General features: G+C 47.2%; 1 protein-coding gene across 1 annotated transcript in view; it reads right to left on the reverse strand.

Annotated features, from left to right (window-relative positions):
* The window catches only part of LOC124028603 (P2X purinoceptor 1-like), a gene marked incomplete at its 5' end in the record, with an annotated part of 32,381 nt that overhangs the window by 11,845 nt on the left and 773 nt on the right, over positions 1–19,763 (reverse strand). Inside the window, one exon of the mRNA XM_046340633.1 lies at positions 4,755–4,896. Within this exon, the coding sequence (XP_046196589.1) occupies positions 4,755–4,896 (142 nt within the window). The remainder of the gene's footprint in view (positions 1–4,754; positions 4,897–19,763) is intronic.

Below are 19,763 nucleotides of genomic sequence, written 5' to 3' on the forward strand. Positions count from 1 at the left end.
AGTTTTCCTCCATTTCCGCTCGGCTGCCCGGAGCCCTGTTCTGTGAGCTCGCAATGAGTCATCGAGCCACGGAGCGGGAGGGGAGGACCGAGCCGGCCTGGAGGATAGGGGACATAGAGAGTCAAGGGATGCAGAGAGGGAGGAGAGGAGGGTTGAGGAGGCAGAATCAGGAGATAGGTGGGAGAAGGTTTGAGCGGAGGGAAGAGATGATAGGATGGAAGAGGAGAGAGTAGCGGGGGAGAGAGAGCGAAGGTTGGGACGGCGCGATACCATCCGAGTAGGGGCAGTGTGGGAGGTGTTGGATGAGAGCGAGAGGGAAAAGGATACAAGGCAGTGGTCGGAGACTTGGAGGGGAGTTGCAGTGAGGTTAGTGGAAGAACAGCATCTAGTAAAGATGAGGTCGAGCGTATTGCCTGCCTTGTGAGTAGGGGGGAAGGTGAGAGGGTGAGGTCAAAAGAGGAGAGGAGTGGAAAGAAGGAGGCAGAGAGGAAAGAGTCAAAGGTAGACGTGGGGAGGTTCAAGTCGCCCAGAACTGTGAGAGGTGAGCCGTCCTCAGGAAAGGAGCTTATCAAGGCATCAAGCTCATTGATGAACTCTCCGAGGAACCTGGAGGGCGATAAATGATAAGGATGTTAAGCTTGAAAGGGCTAGTAACTGTGACAGCATGGAATTCAAAGGAGGCGATAGACAGATGGGTAAGGGGAGAAAGAGAATGACCACTTGGGAGAGATGAGGATCCCGGTGCCACCACCCCGCTGACCAGACGCTCTCGGGGTGTGCGAGAACACGTGGGCGGACGAAGAGAGAGCAGTAGGAGTAGCAGTGTTGTCTGTGGTGATCCATGTTTCCGTCAGTGCCAAGAAGTCGAGGGACTGGAGGGAGGCATAGGCTGAGATGAACTCTGCCTTGTTGACCGCAGATTGGCAGTTCCAGAGGCTACCGGAGACCTGGAACTCCACGTGGGTCGTGCGCGCTGGGACCACCAGAGTAGGGTGGCCGCGGCCACGCGGTGTGGAGCGTTTGTATGGTCTGTGCAGAGAGGAGAGAACAGGGATAAACACGACACATAGTTGACAGGCTACAGAAGAGGCTACGCTAATGCAAAGGAGATTGGAATGACAAGTGGACTACACGTCTCGAATGTTCAGAAAGTTAAGCTACGTAGCAAGAATCTTATTGACTAAAATGATTAAAATGATACAGTACTGCTGAAGTAGGCCAGCTGGCAGTGGGTGCGTTGTTGACACTACACTAATCAAGTCGTTCCGTTGAGTGTAATAGTTTCTGCAGTGTTGCTATTCGGGGGCTAGCAGGCTAGCTAGCAGTGTTGTTTACGTTACGTTGCGTTAAAAGAACGACAATAGATGGCTAGCGAACCTAGAAAATCGCTCTAGACTACCCAATTATCTTTGATACAAAGACGGCTATGTAGCTAGCTAAGTAGCTAGCTACGATCAAACAAATCAAACCGTTGTACTGTAATGAAATGAAGTGAAAAAGTGATACAACCTGTGAATGCGACCGGGTAGTTGAGTTCTATACAGAAGACGTTGGCTAGCGTTGGCTAGCTGTTGGCTAGCTAGCAGAGTTGGCTAGCTAGCAGAGTCACCTACGTTAAGGACGACAAATAGCTGGCTAGCTAACCTCGGTAAATTAAGATAATCACTCTAAGACTACACACTCTAAACCTAAACAACACAATTATCTTGGATACGATGATACGAAGACAGCAAAGACAGCTATGTAGGTAGCTAACACTAAACTAATCAAGTCGTTCAGTTGAGTGTAATAGTAATAGTTTCTCAGTGCAGCTAATCAGTGGACGTTAGCTAGCTGGCTAGTGAAGACTACGTTAGGACGGCGAAATACGATAATTACGCAATTATCTTTGATACAAAGATGGCTATGTAGCTAGCTGAGAAGAAATTGCTAAGATAAGACAAATCAAACCGTTGTGATATAATGAAATATAATGAAAAAGTTATACTACCCGTTGGAGCGACGTGCAGATGCGACCACTCGCTCCACTCGCTAACACCACCATCATCATACCTCGTTACCAATAACCAACATCATCATACCTCGTTACCAATAACCAACATCATCATACCTCACCACCATCATACCTCGTTACCAATAACCACCATCATCATATCTCGTTACCAATAACCACCATTATCATACCTCATTACCAATAACACCATCATCATACCTCGTTACCAATAACACCATCATCATACCTCGTTACCAATAACACCACCATCATCATACCTCGTTACCAATAACACCACCATCATCATACCTCGTTACCAATAACACCACCATCATCATACCTCGTTATCAATAACACCATCATCGTACCTTGTTACCAATAACACCACCATCATCATACCTCGTTACCAATAACACCATCATCATACCTCGTTATCAATAACACCATCATCATACCTCATTACCAATAACACCACCATCATCTTACCTCGTTACCAATAACACCACCATCAAACCTCATTACCAATAACACCACCATCATACCTCGTTACCAATAACACCATCATCATACCTCATTTCCAATAACACTACCATCATACCTTGTTACCAATAACACCACCATCATCATACCTTGTTACGAATAACACCACCATCATCATACCTCGTTACCAATAACACCAATATCATACCTCGTTACCAATAACACCACCATCATCATACCTCACCTCCATCATACCCCGTTACCAATAACACCACCATCATCATACCTCACCACTATCATAATTCGTTACCAATAACACCACCATCATCATACCTCACCACTATCATAATTCGTTACCAATAACACCACCATCATACCTCGTTACCAATAACACCACCATCATTCCTTGTTACTAATAACACCACCATCATCATACCTCGTTACCAATAACACCACCATCATACCTCGTTACCAATAACACCACCATCATACCTTGTTAGAGCATGATACTATCAACAACAATGCATCCAGTCAATGAGGGTACCACTAACCCCAAACAGCACAATACTATCAACAACAATACATCCAGTCAATGAGGGTACCACTAACCCCAAACCGTACGTTACTATCAACAACAATACATCCAGTCAATGAGGGTACCACTAACCCCAAACAGCACAATACTATCAACAACAATACATCCAGTCAATGAGGGTACCACTAACCCCAAACAGCACAATACTATCAACAACAATACATCCAGTCAATGAGGGTACCACTAACCCCAAACAGCACAATACTATCAACAACAATACATCCAGTCAATGAGGGTACCACTAACCCCAAACAGCACAATACTATCAACAACAATACATCCAGTCAATGAGGGTACCACTAACCCCAAACAGCACAATACTATCAACAACAATACATCCAGTCAATGAGGGTACCACTAACCCCAAACAGCACAATACTATCAACAACAATGCATCTAGTCAATGAGGGTACCACTAACCCCAAACAGCACAATACTATCAACAACAATGCATCCAGTCAATGAGGGTACCACTAACCCCAAACAGCACGATACACTATCATAATTTCGTTACCAATAACACCACCATCAGCATACCTCGTTACCAATAACACCACCATCATACCTCGTTACCAATAACACCACCATCATCATACCTCGTTACCAATAACACCACCATCATACCTTGTTACCAATAACACTACCATCATACCTCGTTATCAATAACACCATCATCATACCTTGTTACCAATAACACCACCATCATACCTCGTTACCAATAACACCACCATCATATCTCGTTACCAATAACACCACCATCATATCTCGTTACCAATAACACCACCATCATCATACCTCGTTACCAATAACACCACCATCATACCTTATTACCAATAACACCACCATCATACCTTGTTACCAATAACACCACCATCATCATCCCTCACCTCCATCATACCTCGTTACCAATAACACCACCATCATCATACCTCGTTACCAATAACACCACCATCATACCTTATTACCAATAACACCACCATCATACCTTGTTACCAATAACACCACCATCATCATCCCTCACCTCCATCATACCTCGTTACCAATAACACCACCATCATACCTTGTTACCAATAACACCACCATCATCATCCCTCACCTCCATCATACCTCGTTACCAATAACACCACCATCATCATACCTCGTTACCAATAACACCACCATCATACCTTATTACCAATAACACCACCATCATACCTCGTTACCAATAACACCACCATCATTCCTTGTTACCAATAACACCACCATCATCATCCCTAGTTACCAATAACACCAACATCATACCTTGTTACCAATAACACCACCATCATACCTCGTTACCAACACCACCACCATCATACCTTGTTACCAATAACACCACCATCATACCTCGTTACCAATAACACCACCATCATACCTTGTTATCAATAACACCACCATCATACCTCGTTACCAATAAGGCCAACATCATACCTCATTACCAATAACACCATCATCATACCTCGTTAACAATAACACCATCATCATCATACCTTGTTACCAACAAAACCATCATCATCATACCTCGTTAACAATAACACCACCATCATCATACCTCGTTACCAATAACACCACCATTATACCTCATTACAACAAGACACACAGCCATACAGGGACTGACAGGTACTTGCAAACCCCCTTTACTCATAAATATAATAGCATATTGCTCACCACTTTGGCTATGGCGGCGAAGTTGAAGCCAGACATCTGTACCAAGTCGCCCAGTCTGAAAATGGGACACAGTGGGGACGTCTTTGGGTCATACAGGCAACTTTTGATGTACTGATTGTCGATACCTTCTACGAGGTTACACCTAGAGTGAGAACAGGAAGAGATCATTGTTAAAAAGATGGCAAGTTTATATCATACTGTACTTGTTATGTAGCAAAATAGAGATTTGAATCAATATCACATTTGGGACCTCCTCCATATTCAGTGCATAGCTACATACACAATATGTGTGTGATGTAATGCATGTATCAAACATGGCAACCATTGCCTGAGGCTCCTTAATGGTCCTCTGGTCACCTCACACATAGAAGAAACGGTGCCATCTAGAACCCTGTTCTAGAACCCTGTTCCCGGAGTTCCGCAGGGCTTGCAGGATGTCGTTCCAACTAGGCTCCACACCTGACCATCTGAGCTAATTGATCAGTTCAGTGATTGCCTCAATTCAACACACCTGGTATTCCAGGTTGGTTCAATCAAAAACATGAAGTGCCTGCGGCACTCCAGGACCACGGTTGCCTATCCCTGATCTAGAACCTTAAAGCGTTCTTCGGCTATCCCCATAGGAGAACCCTTAGAAGAACTCTTTTTGGTTCCAGGTAAAACTTGGAAACCCTTTTTCTAAGAGCACAGGCTGGTGGATGAGGTGTAGGATGTTATTTATTCTCCTGCCGACCTGCTCTATTGTCACGAATATTACCGAAGGTGACTCCCCTTCTTGTTCGGGTGGCGCTCGGCGGTCGTCGTCGCCGGTCTACTAGCTATCGCCGATCCGTTGTTCTGTGTTCGTTTAGTTTTGTCTAATTGGTAGCACCTGCTTCTAGTTTGATTGTTAGGATAGGGTATATATAGTCTGTTTAGCCCGCTTCTGTTTCGCGCGGGCTTGTTCGTCTGTTTTGTTGGTTGAGTGTATTTTGTTGTATTTTGGGTTTCACGCTGTCTGGTTATATTTCTGTTCATTTGTGTTTTCACTTTGTACATGTTGTGTTTCGGGACATAAAAGCGTGTTGTTTTTCCCACATCTTTGCTCTCTGCGCCTGACTCCACACCTCTTCACTCATAACTGTGACATCTATATTAAAAAATATATAAGTCAGTTAAGAACAAATTCTTATTTACAATGACGGCCTACCCCGGCCAAACCCTCCCCTACCCCGGCCAAACCCTCCCCTACCCCGGCCAAACCCGGGACGACCCTGGGCCAATTGTGCGCCACCCTATGGGACTCCCAATCCCAACTGGATGTGATGCAGCCTGGATTCAAACCAGGGACTGTAGTGACCCACTTTTGCACTGAGATACAGTGCCTTAGACCGCTGCGAGAGCCTAATATATGGTCTGAGGCCTCAATGTTCTGCTCCCCTACAGAAGAGCAGAGAGGGGGCAGTATTATTAACAATGATGTAAACAAACCCTGGAATGCTGATGAATCAATGAGAGACTTTGAAGCCAACGGTCGGCCATATTTGCACTACCCAGTAGAAGCAGTCCTCCATAGGAGTGAATGGAATTTTACAGTATTTAAATTAAATGTGTCAAGGACAACATTACATGTATTTAAGTATTTTTTTGTTCTTATATTGGGGACAGTAACATCAGTAATCTACTTGAAGTAAAATGTTTTTATATACAGTACCAGTCAAAGGTTTTGACACACCTACTCATCCAAGGGTTTCTCTTACTTTTTCCTATTTTCTACATTGTATAATAATAGTGAAGACATCGGAACTATGGAATAACACACATGGAATCATGTAGTAACCAAAAAAGTGTTAAACAAATCTAAATGTATTTTATATTTGAGATTCGTCAAAGTAGCCACCCTTTGCCTTGATGACAGCTTTGCACACTCTTGGAATTCTCTCAACCAGCTTCACCTGGAATGCTTTCCCAACAGTATTGAAGGAGTTCCCACATATGTTGAGCACTTGTTGGCTGCTTTTCCTTCACTCTGTGGTCCAACTCATCCCAAACCATCTCAACTGGGTTGAGGTCGGGTGATTGTGGAGGCCAGGTAATGTAATGCAGCACTCCTAATGTAATGCAGCACTCCATCACTCTCCTTATTGGTCAAATAGCCCCTATACAGCCTGGAGATGTATAATAGTCCCACTAAGTGCAAACCAGATGAGATGGCATATCGCTGCAGAATGCTGTGGTAGCCATGCTGGTTAAGTATGCCTTGAATTCTAAATAAATAATTGACAGTGTCATCAGCAAAGCACCATCAGACCTCCTCCTCCATGCTTCACGGTGGGAACCACACATGTGGAGATCATCCATTCACCTACTCGGAGTCTCACAAAGGCACTGTAGTTGGACCCAAAAATCTCAATCTCAAATTTGGACTCATCAGACCAAAGGACAGTTTTCCAACAGTCTAATGTCCATTGCCTGTGTTTCTTGGCCCAAGCAAGTCTCTTCATCTTATTGGTGTCCTTCAGTAGTTTCCTTTGGAGTCCTTTGCAGCAATGTGACCATGAATGCCTGATTCACGCAGTCTCCTCTGAAAAGTTGGTGTTGAGATGTGTCTGTTACTTGAACTCTGTGAAGCATTTGGGCTGAAATTTCTGAGGTCCAGTTAACTCTAATGAACTTCTCTTCTGCAGCAGAGGTAACTCTGGGTCTTCCTTTCCTGTAGCGGTCCTCATGAGAGACAGTTAACTCTGGGTCTTCCTTTCCTGTGGCGGTCCTCATGAGAGACAGGTAACTCTGGGTCTTCCTTTCCTGTAGCGGTCCTCATGAGAGACAGTTAACTCTAATGAACTTCTCTTCTGCAGCAGAGGTAACTCTGGGTCTTCCTTTCCTGTAGCGGTCCTCATGAGAGCCAGTTAACTCTAATGAACTTCTCTTCTGCAGCAGAGGTAACTCTGGGTCTTCCTTTCCTGTAGCGGTCCTCATGAGAGACAGTTAACTCTAATGAACTTCTCTTCTGCAGCAGAGGTAACTCTGGGTCTTCCTTTCCTGTAGCGGTCCTCATGAGAGACAGTTAACTCTAATGAACTTCTCTTCTGCAGCAGAGGTAACTCTGGGTCTTCCTTTCCTGTAGCGGTCCTCATGAGAGACAGTTAACTCTAATGAACTTCTCTTCTGCAGCAGAGGTAACTCTGGGTCTTCCTTTCCTGTAGCGGTCCTCATGAGAGACAGTTAACTCTAATGAACTTCTCTTCTGCAGCAGAGGTAACTCTGGGTCTTCCTTTCCTGTAGCGGTCCTCATGAGAGACAGTTAACTCTAATGAACTTCTCTTCTGCAGCAGAGGTAACTCTGGGTCTTCCTTTCCTGTAGCGGTCCTCATGAGAGCCAGTTAACTCTAATGAACTTCTCTTCTGCAGCAGAGGTAACTCTGGGTCTTCCTTTCCTGTAGCGGTCCTCATGAGAGACAGTTAACTCTAATGAACTTCTCTTCTGCAGCAGAGGTAACTCTGGGTCTTCCTTTCCTGTAGCGGTCCTCATGAGAGCCAGTTTCATCATAGCTCTTGATGGTTTTTGCGACTGCACATGAAGAAACTTTAAAAGTTCTTGAAATATTCTGTATTGACTGACCTTCATGTCAGTAATGGACTGTCGTTTCTCTTCGCTTATATGAGCTGTTCTTGCCATAATATGGACTTGGTCTTTTACCAAATAGGGCTATCTTCTGTACACCACCCCTACCTTGTCACAACACAACTAACAGGCACACCAGTTAATATGAAATGCATTCCAGTTGACTACCTCATGAAGCTGGTTGAGAGAAAGAGTGTGCCAAGAGTGTACAAAGCTATCATCAAGGCAAAGGGTGGCTACTTTGAAGAATCTCAAATATAAAATTGGAGTGGCCATCACAAAGCCCTGTCCTCAATCCTATAGAAAATTTGTGGGCATAACTGAAAAAGCGTGTGCGAGCAAGGAGGCCTACAAACCTGACTCAGTTACACCAGCTCTGTTAGGAGGAATGGGCCAAAATTCACCCCACGTATTGTTGGAAGCTTGTGGAAGGCTACCCGAAACGTTTGACCCAACTTAAACAATTTAAAGGCAATGCTACCAAACACTAATTGAGTGTATGTAAACCTCTGACCCACTGGGAATGTGACCCACTCTCTACTATTATTCAGACATTTCACATTCTTAAAATAAAGATGTGATCCTAACTGACCTAAAACAGGGAACTTTTACTAGGATTAATTGTTAGGAATTGTGAAAAACTGAGTTTAAATGTATTTGGCTAAGGTGTATGTAAACTTCCGACTTCAACTGTATATATATATATGAGTTCCACGACCTACAAGACAGATCGGTTGAGGGACGAGTGTCGCGTAGGAGTGACGCCATCTGACGTGAGGCAATGCTTAAATGGCAAAATAATCTAATATCACGATTTACTTGATTTATATATATTTAAATTATTATAATAATTTATGTTTAGCTCACATAATATAATTTAAGGTATACAATAAGGTGTCTGTAATAGAATACATGTAATTTCTGTCTCTTTCTAAATACTGTATATTTTACAATGGTGAGGGAGTGCCAAGATGGAGGCACGACGGCTTCAAAACAGCACCCCCTGGCTGTCATCTAGTGTATATATACATAATGAATGATGAATCTGTGGTTGTGTTAAATGTGTATTCACCAAGTCATTACTGTCCTGATCATCTATCTTCAGAAAGGTACAGTCAGCGGGAAATATATTTTTGATTTACATTTGGTTGAGTTGTCAACTAACATCAACAAAAAAATGTCACCATTGGATTTAGGTTAAAAGTTGGGGGAAAAAAGCGAACTAAATTATTTTAGCGTTGATGACATTTGCAATTCCAATCAGTTTTCCACAGTGATTCAAATAATCTGGTAATGCCCTCCGTTCCTGCTTTGATCAAATTTAATATTTTTTGTTGAAATGACGTGGAAACAACATTGATTCAACCATTTCCCCCCCATTGGGTTGTGTATATCTCTATATGATTTTAACCTATAGAATCTGTCTCTTCTTAATGTCAACCTATAGAATATGTCTCTTCTCATGTTAACCTATAGAATCTGTCTCTTCTCATGTTAACCTATAGAATATGTCTCTTCTCATGTTAACCTATAGAATATGTCTCTTCTCATGTTAACCTATAGAATATGGCTCTTCTCATGTTAACCTATAGAACCTGGCTCTTCTCATGTTAACCTATAGAACCTGGCTCTTCTCATGTTAACCTATAGAATCTGTCTCTTCTCATGTTAACCTATAGAATATGTCTCTTCTCATGTTAACCTATAGAACCTGGCTCTTCTCATGTTAACCTATAGAACCTGGCTCTTCTCATGTTAACCTATAGAACCTGGCTCTTCTCATGTTAACCTATAGAACCTGGCTCTTCTCATGTTAACCTATAGAATCTGTCTCTTCTCATGTTAACCTATAGAATATGTCTCTTCTCATGTTAACCTATAGAATATGTCTCTTCTCATGTTAACCTATAGAATATGTCTCTTCTCATGTTAACCTATAGAATATGTCTCTTCTCATGTTAACCTATAGAATATGTCTCTTCTCATGTTAACCTATAGAATATGTCTCTTCTCATGTTAACCTATAGAATATGTCTCTTCTCATGTTAACCTATAGAATATGTCTCTTCTCATGTTAACCTATAGAATATGTCTCTTCTCATGTTAACCTATAGAATATGTCTCTTCTCATGTTAACCTATAGAATATGTCTCTTCTCATGTTAACCTATAGAATATGTCTCTTCTCATGTTAACCTATAGAATATGTCTATTCTCATGTTAACCTATAGAATATGAATAGAATATATCGCTATCAGGGAGTTACTGAATGACCTCCCACTATCCTGACCTCAGCTCGCTATCAGGGAGTTACTGAATGACCTGCCACTGACCTGACCTCAGCTCGCTATCAGGGAGTTACTGAATGACCTGCCACTGACCTGACCTCAGCTCGCTATCAGGGAGTTACTGAATGACCTGCCACTGACCTGACCTCAGCTCGCTATCAGGGAGTTACTGAATGACCTCCCACTATCCTGACCTCAGCTCGCTATCAGGGAGTTACTGAATGACCTCCCACTATCCTGACCTCAGCTCGCTATCAGGGAGTTACTGAATGACCTCCCACTATCCTGACCTCAGCTCGCTATCAGGGAGTTACTGAATGACCTCCCACTATCCTGACCTCAGCTCGCTATCAGTGAGTTACTGAATGACCTGCCACTGACCTGACCTCAGCTCGCTATCAGGGAGTTACTGAATGACCTGCTACTATCCTGACCTCAGCTCGCTATCAGGGAGTTACTGAATGACCTCCCACTATGCTGACCTCAGCTCGCTATCAGGGAGTTACTGAATGACCTGCCACTGACCTGACCTCAGCTCGCTATCAGGGAGTTACTGAATGACCTCCCACTATCCTGACCTCAGCTCGCTATCAGGGAGTTACTGAATGACCTGCCACTATCCTGACCTCAGCTCGCTATCAGGGAGTTACTGAATGACCTGCCACTGACCTGACCTCAGCTCGCTATCAGGGAGTTACTGAATGAGCTGCCACTGACCTGACCTCAGCTCGCTATCAGGAGTTACTGAATGACCTGCCACTGACCTGACCTCAGCTCGCTATCAGGGAGTTACTGAATGACCTGCCACTATCCTGACCTCAGCTCGCTATCAGGGAGTTACTGAATGACCTCCCACTATGCTGACCTCAGCTCGCTATCAGGGAGTTACTGAATGACCTCCCACTATGCTGACCTCAGCTCGCTATCAGGGAGTTACTGAATGACCTCCCACTATCCTGACCTCAGCTCGCTATCAGGGAGTTACTGAATGACCTCCCACTATCCTGACCTCAGCTCGCTATCAGGGAGTTACTGAATGACCTGCCACTATCCTGACCTCAGCTCGCTATCAGGGAGTTACTGAATGACCTGCCACTGACCTGACCTCAGCTCGCTATCAGGGAGTTACTGAATGACCTGCCACTGACCTGACCTCAGCTCGCTATCAGGGAGTTACTGAATGACCTGCCACTGACCTGACCTCAGCTCGCTATCAGGGAGTTACTGAATGACCTGCCACTATCCTGACCTCAGCTCGCTATCAGGGAGTTACTGAATGACCTCCCACTATGCTGACCTCAGCTCGCTATCAGGGAGTTACTGAATGACCTCCCACTATGCTGACCTCAGCTCGCTATCAGGGAGTTACTGAATGACCTGCTACTAACCTGACCTCAGCTCGCTATCAGGGAGTTACTGAATGACCTGCCACTATCCTGACCTCAGCTCGCTATCAGGGAGTTACTGAATGACCTGCCACTATCCTGACCTCAGCTCGCTATCAGGGAGTTACTGAATGACCTCCCACTATCCTGACCTCAGCTCGCTATCAGGGAGTTACTGAATGACCTGCCACTATCCTGACCTCAGCTCGCTATCAGGGAGTTACTGAATGACCTGCCACTGACCTGACCTCAGCTCGCTATCAGGCAGTTACTGAATGACCTGCCACTGACCTGACCTCAGCTCGCTATCAGGGAGTTACTGAATGACCTGCCACTGACCTGACCTCAGCTCGCTATCAGGGAGTTACTGAATGACCTGCCACTATCCTGACCTCAGCTCGCTATCAGGGAGTTACTGAATGACCTGCCACTATCCTGACCTCAGCTCGCTATCAGGGAGTTACTGAATGACCTCCCACTATGCTGACCTCAGCTCGCTATCAGGGAGTTACTGAATGACCTCCCACTATCCTGACCTCAGCTCGCTATCAGGGAGTTACTGAATGACCTCCCACTATCCTGACCTCAGCTCGCTATCAGGGAGTTACTGAATGACCTGCCACTATCCTGACCTCAGCTCGCTATCAGGGAGTTACTGAATGACCTGCCACTATCCTGACCTCAGCTCGCTATCAGGGAGTTACTGAATGACCTGCCACTGACCTGACCTCAGCTCGCTATCAGGGAGTTACTGAATGACCTGCCACTGACCTGACCTCAGCTCGCTATCAGGGAGTTACTGAATGACCTGCCACTATCCTGACCTCAGCTCGCTATCAGGGAGTTACTGAATGACCTCCCACTATGCTGACCTCAGCTCGCTATCAGGGAGTTACTGAATGACCTCCCACTATGCTGACCTCAGCTCGCTATCAGGGAGTTACTGAATGACCTGCTACTAACCTGACCTCAGCTCGCTATCAGGGAGTTACTGAATGACCTGCCACTATCCTGACCTCAGCTCGCTATCAGGGAGTTACTGAATGACCTGCCACTATCCTGACCTCAGCTCGCTATCAGGGAGTTACTGAATGACCTCCCACTATCCTGACCTCAGCTCGCTATCAGGGAGTTACTGAATGACCTCCCACTATCCTGACCTCAGCTCGCTATCAGTGAGTTACTGAATGACCTGCCACTGACCTGACCTCAGCTCGCTATCAGGGAGTTACTGAATGACCTGCTACTATCCTGACCTCAGCTCGCTATCAGGGAGTTACTGAATGACCTCCCACTATGCTGACCTCAGCTCGCTATCAGGGAGTTACTGAATGACCTGCCACTGACCTGACCTCAGCTCGCTATCAGGGAGTTACTGAATGACCTCCCACTATCCTGACCTCAGCTCGCTATCAGGGAGTTACTGAATGACCTGCCACTATCCTGACCTCAGCTCGCTATCAGGGAGTTACTGAATGACCTGCCACTGACCTGACCTCAGCTCGCTATCAGGGAGTTACTGAATGAGCTGCCACTGACCTGACCTCAGCTCGCTATCAGGGAGTTACTGAATGACCTGCCACTGACCTGACCTCAGCTCGCTATCAGGGAGTTACTGAATGACCTGCCACTATCCTGACCTCAGCTCGCTATCAGGGAGTTACTGAATGACCTCCCACTATGCTGACCTCAGCTCGCTATCAGGGAGTTACTGAATGACCTCCCACTATGCTGACCTCAGCTCGCTATCAGGGAGTTACTGAATGACCTCCCACTATCCTGACCTCAGCTCGCTATCAGGGAGTTACTGAATGACCTCCCACTATCCTGACCTCAGCTCGCTATCAGGGAGTTACTGAATGACCTGCCACTATCCTGACCTCAGCTCGCTATCAGGGAGTTACTGAATGACCTGCCACTGACCTGACCTCAGCTCGCTATCAGGAGTTACTGAATGACCTGCCACTGACCTGACCTCAGCTCGCTATCAGGGAGTTACTGAATGACCTGCCACTGACCTGACCTCAGCTCGCTATCAGGGAGTTACTGAATGACCTGCCACTATCCTGACCTCAGCTCGCTATCAGGGAGTTACTGAATGACCTCCCACTATGCTGACCTCAGCTCGCTATCAGGGAGTTACTGAATGACCTCCCACTATGCTGACCTCAGCTCGCTATCAGGGAGTTACTGAATGACCTGCTACTAACCTGACCTCAGCTCGCTATCAGGGAGTTACTGAATGACCTGCCACTATCCTGACCTCAGCTCGCTATCAGGGAGTTACTGAATGACCTGCCACTATCCTGACCTCAGCTCGCTATCAGGGAGTTACTGAATGACCTCCCACTATCCTGACCTCAGCTCGCTATCAGGGAGTTACTGAATGACCTGCCACTATCCTGACCTCAGCTCGCTATCAGGGAGTTACTGAATGACCTGCCACTGACCTGACCTCAGCTCGCTATCAGGCAGTTACTGAATGACCTGCCACTGACCTGACCTCAGCTCGCTATCAGGGAGTTACTGAATGACCTGCCACTGACCTGACCTCAGCTCGCTATCAGGGAGTTACTGAATGACCTGCCACTATCCTGACCTCAGCTCGCTATCAGGGAGTTACTGAATGACCTGCCACTATCCTGACCTCAGCTCGCTATCAGGGAGTTACTGAATGACCTCCCACTATGCTGACCTCAGCTCGCTATCAGGGAGTTACTGAATGACCTCCCACTATCCTGACCTCAGCTCGCTATCAGGGAGTTACTGAATGACCTCCCACTATCCTGACCTCAGCTCGCTATCAGGGAGTTACTGAATGACCTGCCACTATCCTGACCTCAGCTCGCTATCAGGGAGTTACTGAATGACCTGCCACTGACCTGACCTCAGCTCGCTATCAGGGAGTTACTGAATGACCTGCCACTGACCTGACCTCAGCTCGCTATCAGGGAGTTACTGAATGACCTGCCACTGACCTGACCTCAGCTCGCTATCAGGGAGTTACTGAATGACCTGCCACTATCCTGACCTCAGCTCGCTATCAGGGAGTTACTGAATGACCTCCCACTATGCTGACCTCAGCTCGCTATCAGGGAGTTACTGAATGACCTCCCACTATGCTGACCTCAGCTCGCTATCAGGGAGTTACTGAATGACCTGCTACTAACCTGACCTCAGCTCGCTATCAGGGAGTTACTGAATGACCTGCCACTATCCTGACCTCAGCTCGCTATCAGGGAGTTACTGAATGACCTGCCACTATCCTGACCTCAGCTCGCTATCAGGGAGTTACTGAATGACCTCCCACTATCCTGACCTCAGCTCGCTATCAGGGAGTTACTGAATGACCTGCCACTATCCTGACCTCAGCTCGCTATCAGGGAGTTACTGAATGACCTGCCACTGACCTGACCTCAGCTCGCTATCAGGCAGTTACTGAATGACCTGCCACTGACCTGATCTCAGCTCGCTATCAGGGAGTTACTGAATGACCTGCCACTGACCTGACCTCAGCTCGCTATCAGGGAGTTACTGAATGACCTGCCACTATCCTGACCTCAGCTCGCTATCAGGGAGTTACTGAATGACCTGCCACTATCCTGACCTCAGCTCGCTATCAGGGAGTTACTGAATGACCTCCCACTATGCTGACCTCAGCTCGCTATCAGGGAGTTACTGAATGACCTCCCACTATGCTGACCTCAGCTCGCTATCAGGGAGTTACTGAATGACCTGCTACTAACCTGACCTCAGCTCGCTATCAGGGAGTTACTGAATGACCTGCCACTATCCTGACCTCAGCTCGCTATCAGGGAGTTACTGAATGACCTGCCACTATCCTGACCTCAGCTCGCTATCAGGGAGTTACTGAATGACCTCCCACTATCCTGACCTCAGCTCGCTATCAGGGAGTTACTGAATGACCTGCCACTATCCTGACCTCAGCTCGCTATCAGGGAGTTACTGAATGACCTGCCACTGACCTGACCTCAGCTCGCTATCAGGCAGTTACTGAATGACCTGCCACTGACCTGACCTCAGCTCGCTATCAGGGAGTTACTGAATGACCTGCCACTGACCTGACCTCAGCTCGCTATCAGGGAGTTACTGAATGACCTGCCACTATCCTGACCTCAGCTCGCTATCAGGGAGTTACTGAATGACCTGCCACTATCCTGACCTCAGCTCGCTATCAGGGAGTTACTGAATGACCTGCCACTGACCTGACCTCAGCTCGCTATCAGGGAGTTACTGAATGACCTGCCACTATCCTGACCTCAGCTCGCTATCAGGGAGTTACTGAATGACCTCCCACTATGCTGACCTCAGCTCGCTATCAGGGAGTTACTGAATGACCTCCCACTATGCTGACCTCAGCTCGCTATCAGGGAGTTACTGAATGACCTGCTACTAACCTGACCTCAGCTCGCTATCAGGGAGTTACTGAATGACCTGCCACTATCCTGACCTCAGCTCGCTATCAGGGAGTTACTGAATGACCTGCCACTATCCTGACCTCAGCTCGCTATCAGGGAGTTACTGAATGACCTCCCACTATCCTGACCTCAGCTCGCTATCAGGGAGTTACTGAATGACCTGCCACTATCCTGACCTCAGCTCGCTATCAGGGAGTTACTGAATGACCTCCCACTATGCTGACCTCAGCTCGCTATCAGGGAGTTACTGAATGACCTCCCACTATGCTGACCTCAGCTCGCTATCAGGGAGTTACTGAATGACCTGCTACTAACCTGACCTCAGCTCGCTATCAGGGAGTTACTGAATGACCTGCCACTATCCTGACCTCAGCTCGCTATCAGGGAGTTACTGAATGACCTGCCACTATCCTGACCTCAGCTCGCTATCAGGGAGTTACTGAATGACCTCCCACTATCCTGACCTCAGCTCGCTATCAGGGAGTTACTGAATGACCTGCCACTATCCTGACCTCAGCTCGCTATCAGGGAGTTACTGAATGACCTGCCACTGACCTGACCTCAGCTCGCTATCAGGCAGTTACTGAATGACCTGCCACTGACCTGACCTCAGCTCGCTATCAGGGAGTTACTGAATGACCTGCCACTGACCTGACCTCAGCTCGCTATCAGGGAGTTACTGAATGACCTGCCACTATCCTGACCTCAGCTCGCTATCAGGGAGTTACTGAATGACCTGCCACTATCCTGACCTCAGCTCGCTATCAGGGAGTTACTGAATGACCTCCCACTATGCTGACCTCAGCTCGCTATCAGGGAGTTACTGAATGACCTCCCACTATCCTGACCTCAGCTCGCTATCAGGGAGTTACTGAATGACCTCCCACTATCCTGACCTCAGCTCGCTATCAGGGAGTTACTGAATGACCTGCCACTATCCTGACCTCAGCTCGCTATCAGGGAGTTACTGAATGACCTGCCACTGACCTGACCTCAGCTCGCTATCAGGGAGTTACTGAATGACCTGCCACTGACCTGACCTCAGCTCGCTATCAGGGAGTTACTGAATGACCTGCCACTGACCTGACCTCAGCTCGCTATCAGGGAGTTACTGAATGACCTGCCACTATCCTGACCTCAGCTCGCTATCAGGGAGTTACTGAATGACCTCCCACTATGCTGACCTCAGCTCGCTATCAGGGAGTTACTGAATGACCTCCCACTATGCTGACCTCAGCTCGCTATCAGGGAGTTACTGAATGACCTGCCACTGACCTGACCTCAGCTCGCTATCAGGGAGTTACTGAATGACCTGCCACTGACCTGACCTCAGCTCGCTATCAGGGAGTTACTGAATGACCTGCCACTATCCTGACCTCAGCTCGCTATCAGGGAGTTACTGAATGACCTGCCACTATCCTGACCTCAGCTCGCTATCAGGGAGTTACTGAAGGACCTCCCACTATGCTGACCTCAGCTCGCTATCAGGGAGTTACTGAATGACCTGCTACTAACCTGACCTCAGCTCGCTATCAGGGAGTTACTGAATGACCTGCCACTATCCTGACCTCAGCTCGCTATCAGGGAGTTACTGAATGACCTGCCACTATCCTGACCTCAGCTCGCTATCAGGGAGTTACTGAATGACCTCCCACTATCCTGACCTCAGCTCGCTATCATGGAGTTACTGAATGACCTGCCACTATCCTGACCTCAGCTCGCTATCAGGGAGTTACTGAATGACCTGCCACTGACCTGACCTCAGCTCGCTATCAGGCAGTTACTGAATGACCTGCCACTGACCTGACCTCAGCTCGCTATCAGGGAGTTACTGAATGACCTGCCACTGACCTGACCTCAGCTCGCTATCAGGGAGTTACTGAATGACCTGCCACTATCCTGACCTCAGCTCGCTATCAGGGAGTTACTGAATGACCTGCCACTATCCTGACCTCAGCTCGCTATCAGGGAGTTACTGAATGACCTCCCACTATGCTGACCTCAGCTCGCTATCAGGGAGTTACTGAATGACCTCCCACTATCCTGACCTCAGCTCGCTATCAGGGAGTTACTGAATGACCTCCCACTATCCTGACCTCAGCTCGCTATCAGGGAGTTACTGAATGACCTGCCACTATCCTGACCTCAGCTCGCTATCAGGGAGTTACTGAATGACCTGCCACTGACCTGACCTCAGCTCGCTATCAGGGAGTTACTGAATGACCTGCCACTGACCTGACCTCAGCTCGCTATCAGGGAGTTACTGAATGACCTGCCACTGACCTGACCTCAGCTCGCTATCAGGGAGTTACTGAATGACCTGCCACTATCCTGACCTCAGCTCGCTATCAGGGAGTTACTGAATGACCTCCCACTATGCTGACCTCAGCTCGCTATCAGGGAGTTACTGAATGACCTCCCACTATGCTGACCTCAGCTCGCTATCAGGGAGTTACTGAATGACCTGCTACTAACCTGACCTCAGCTCGCTATCAGGGAGTTACTGAATGACCTGCCACTATCCTGACCTCAGCTCGCTATCAGGAGTTACTGAATGACCTGCCACTATCCTGACCTCAGCTCGCTATCAGGGAGTTACTGAATGACCTCCCACTATCCTGACCTCAGCTCGCTATCAGGGAGTTACTGAATGACCTGCCACTATCCTGACCTCAGCTCGCTATCAGGGAGTTACTGAATGACCTGCCACTGACCTGACCTCAGCTCGCTATCAGGCAGTTACTGAATGACCTGCCACTGACCTGACCTCAGCTCGCTATCAGGGAGTTACTGAATGACCTGCCACTGACCTGACCTCAGCTCGCTATCAGGGAGTTACTGAATGACCTGCCACTATCCTGACCTCAGCTCGCTATCAGGGAGTTACTGAATGACCTGCCACTATCCTGACCTCAGCTCGCTATCAGGGAGTTACTGAATGACCTGCCACTATCCTGACCTCAGCTCGCTATCAGTGAGTTACTGAATGACCTGCCACTATCCTGACCTCAGCTCGCTATCAGGGAGTTACTGAATGACCTCCCACTATGCTGACCTCAGCTCGCTATCAGGGAGTTACTGAATGACCTGCTACTATCCTGACCTCAGCTCGCTATCAGGGAGTTACTGAATGACCTGCCACTGACCTGACCTCAGCTCGCTATCAGTGAGTTACTGAATGACCTGCCACTATCCTGACCTCAGCTCGCTATCAGGGAGTTACTGAATGACCTGCCACTATCCTGACCTCAGCTCGCTATCAGTGAGTTACTGAATGACCTGCCACTATCCTGA

Source organism: Oncorhynchus gorbuscha, unplaced genomic scaffold, assembly GCF_021184085.1.
Source record: "Oncorhynchus gorbuscha isolate QuinsamMale2020 ecotype Even-year unplaced genomic scaffold, OgorEven_v1.0 Un_scaffold_4506, whole genome shotgun sequence".
Taxonomy (NCBI): Eukaryota; Metazoa; Chordata; class Actinopteri; order Salmoniformes; family Salmonidae; genus Oncorhynchus; species Oncorhynchus gorbuscha.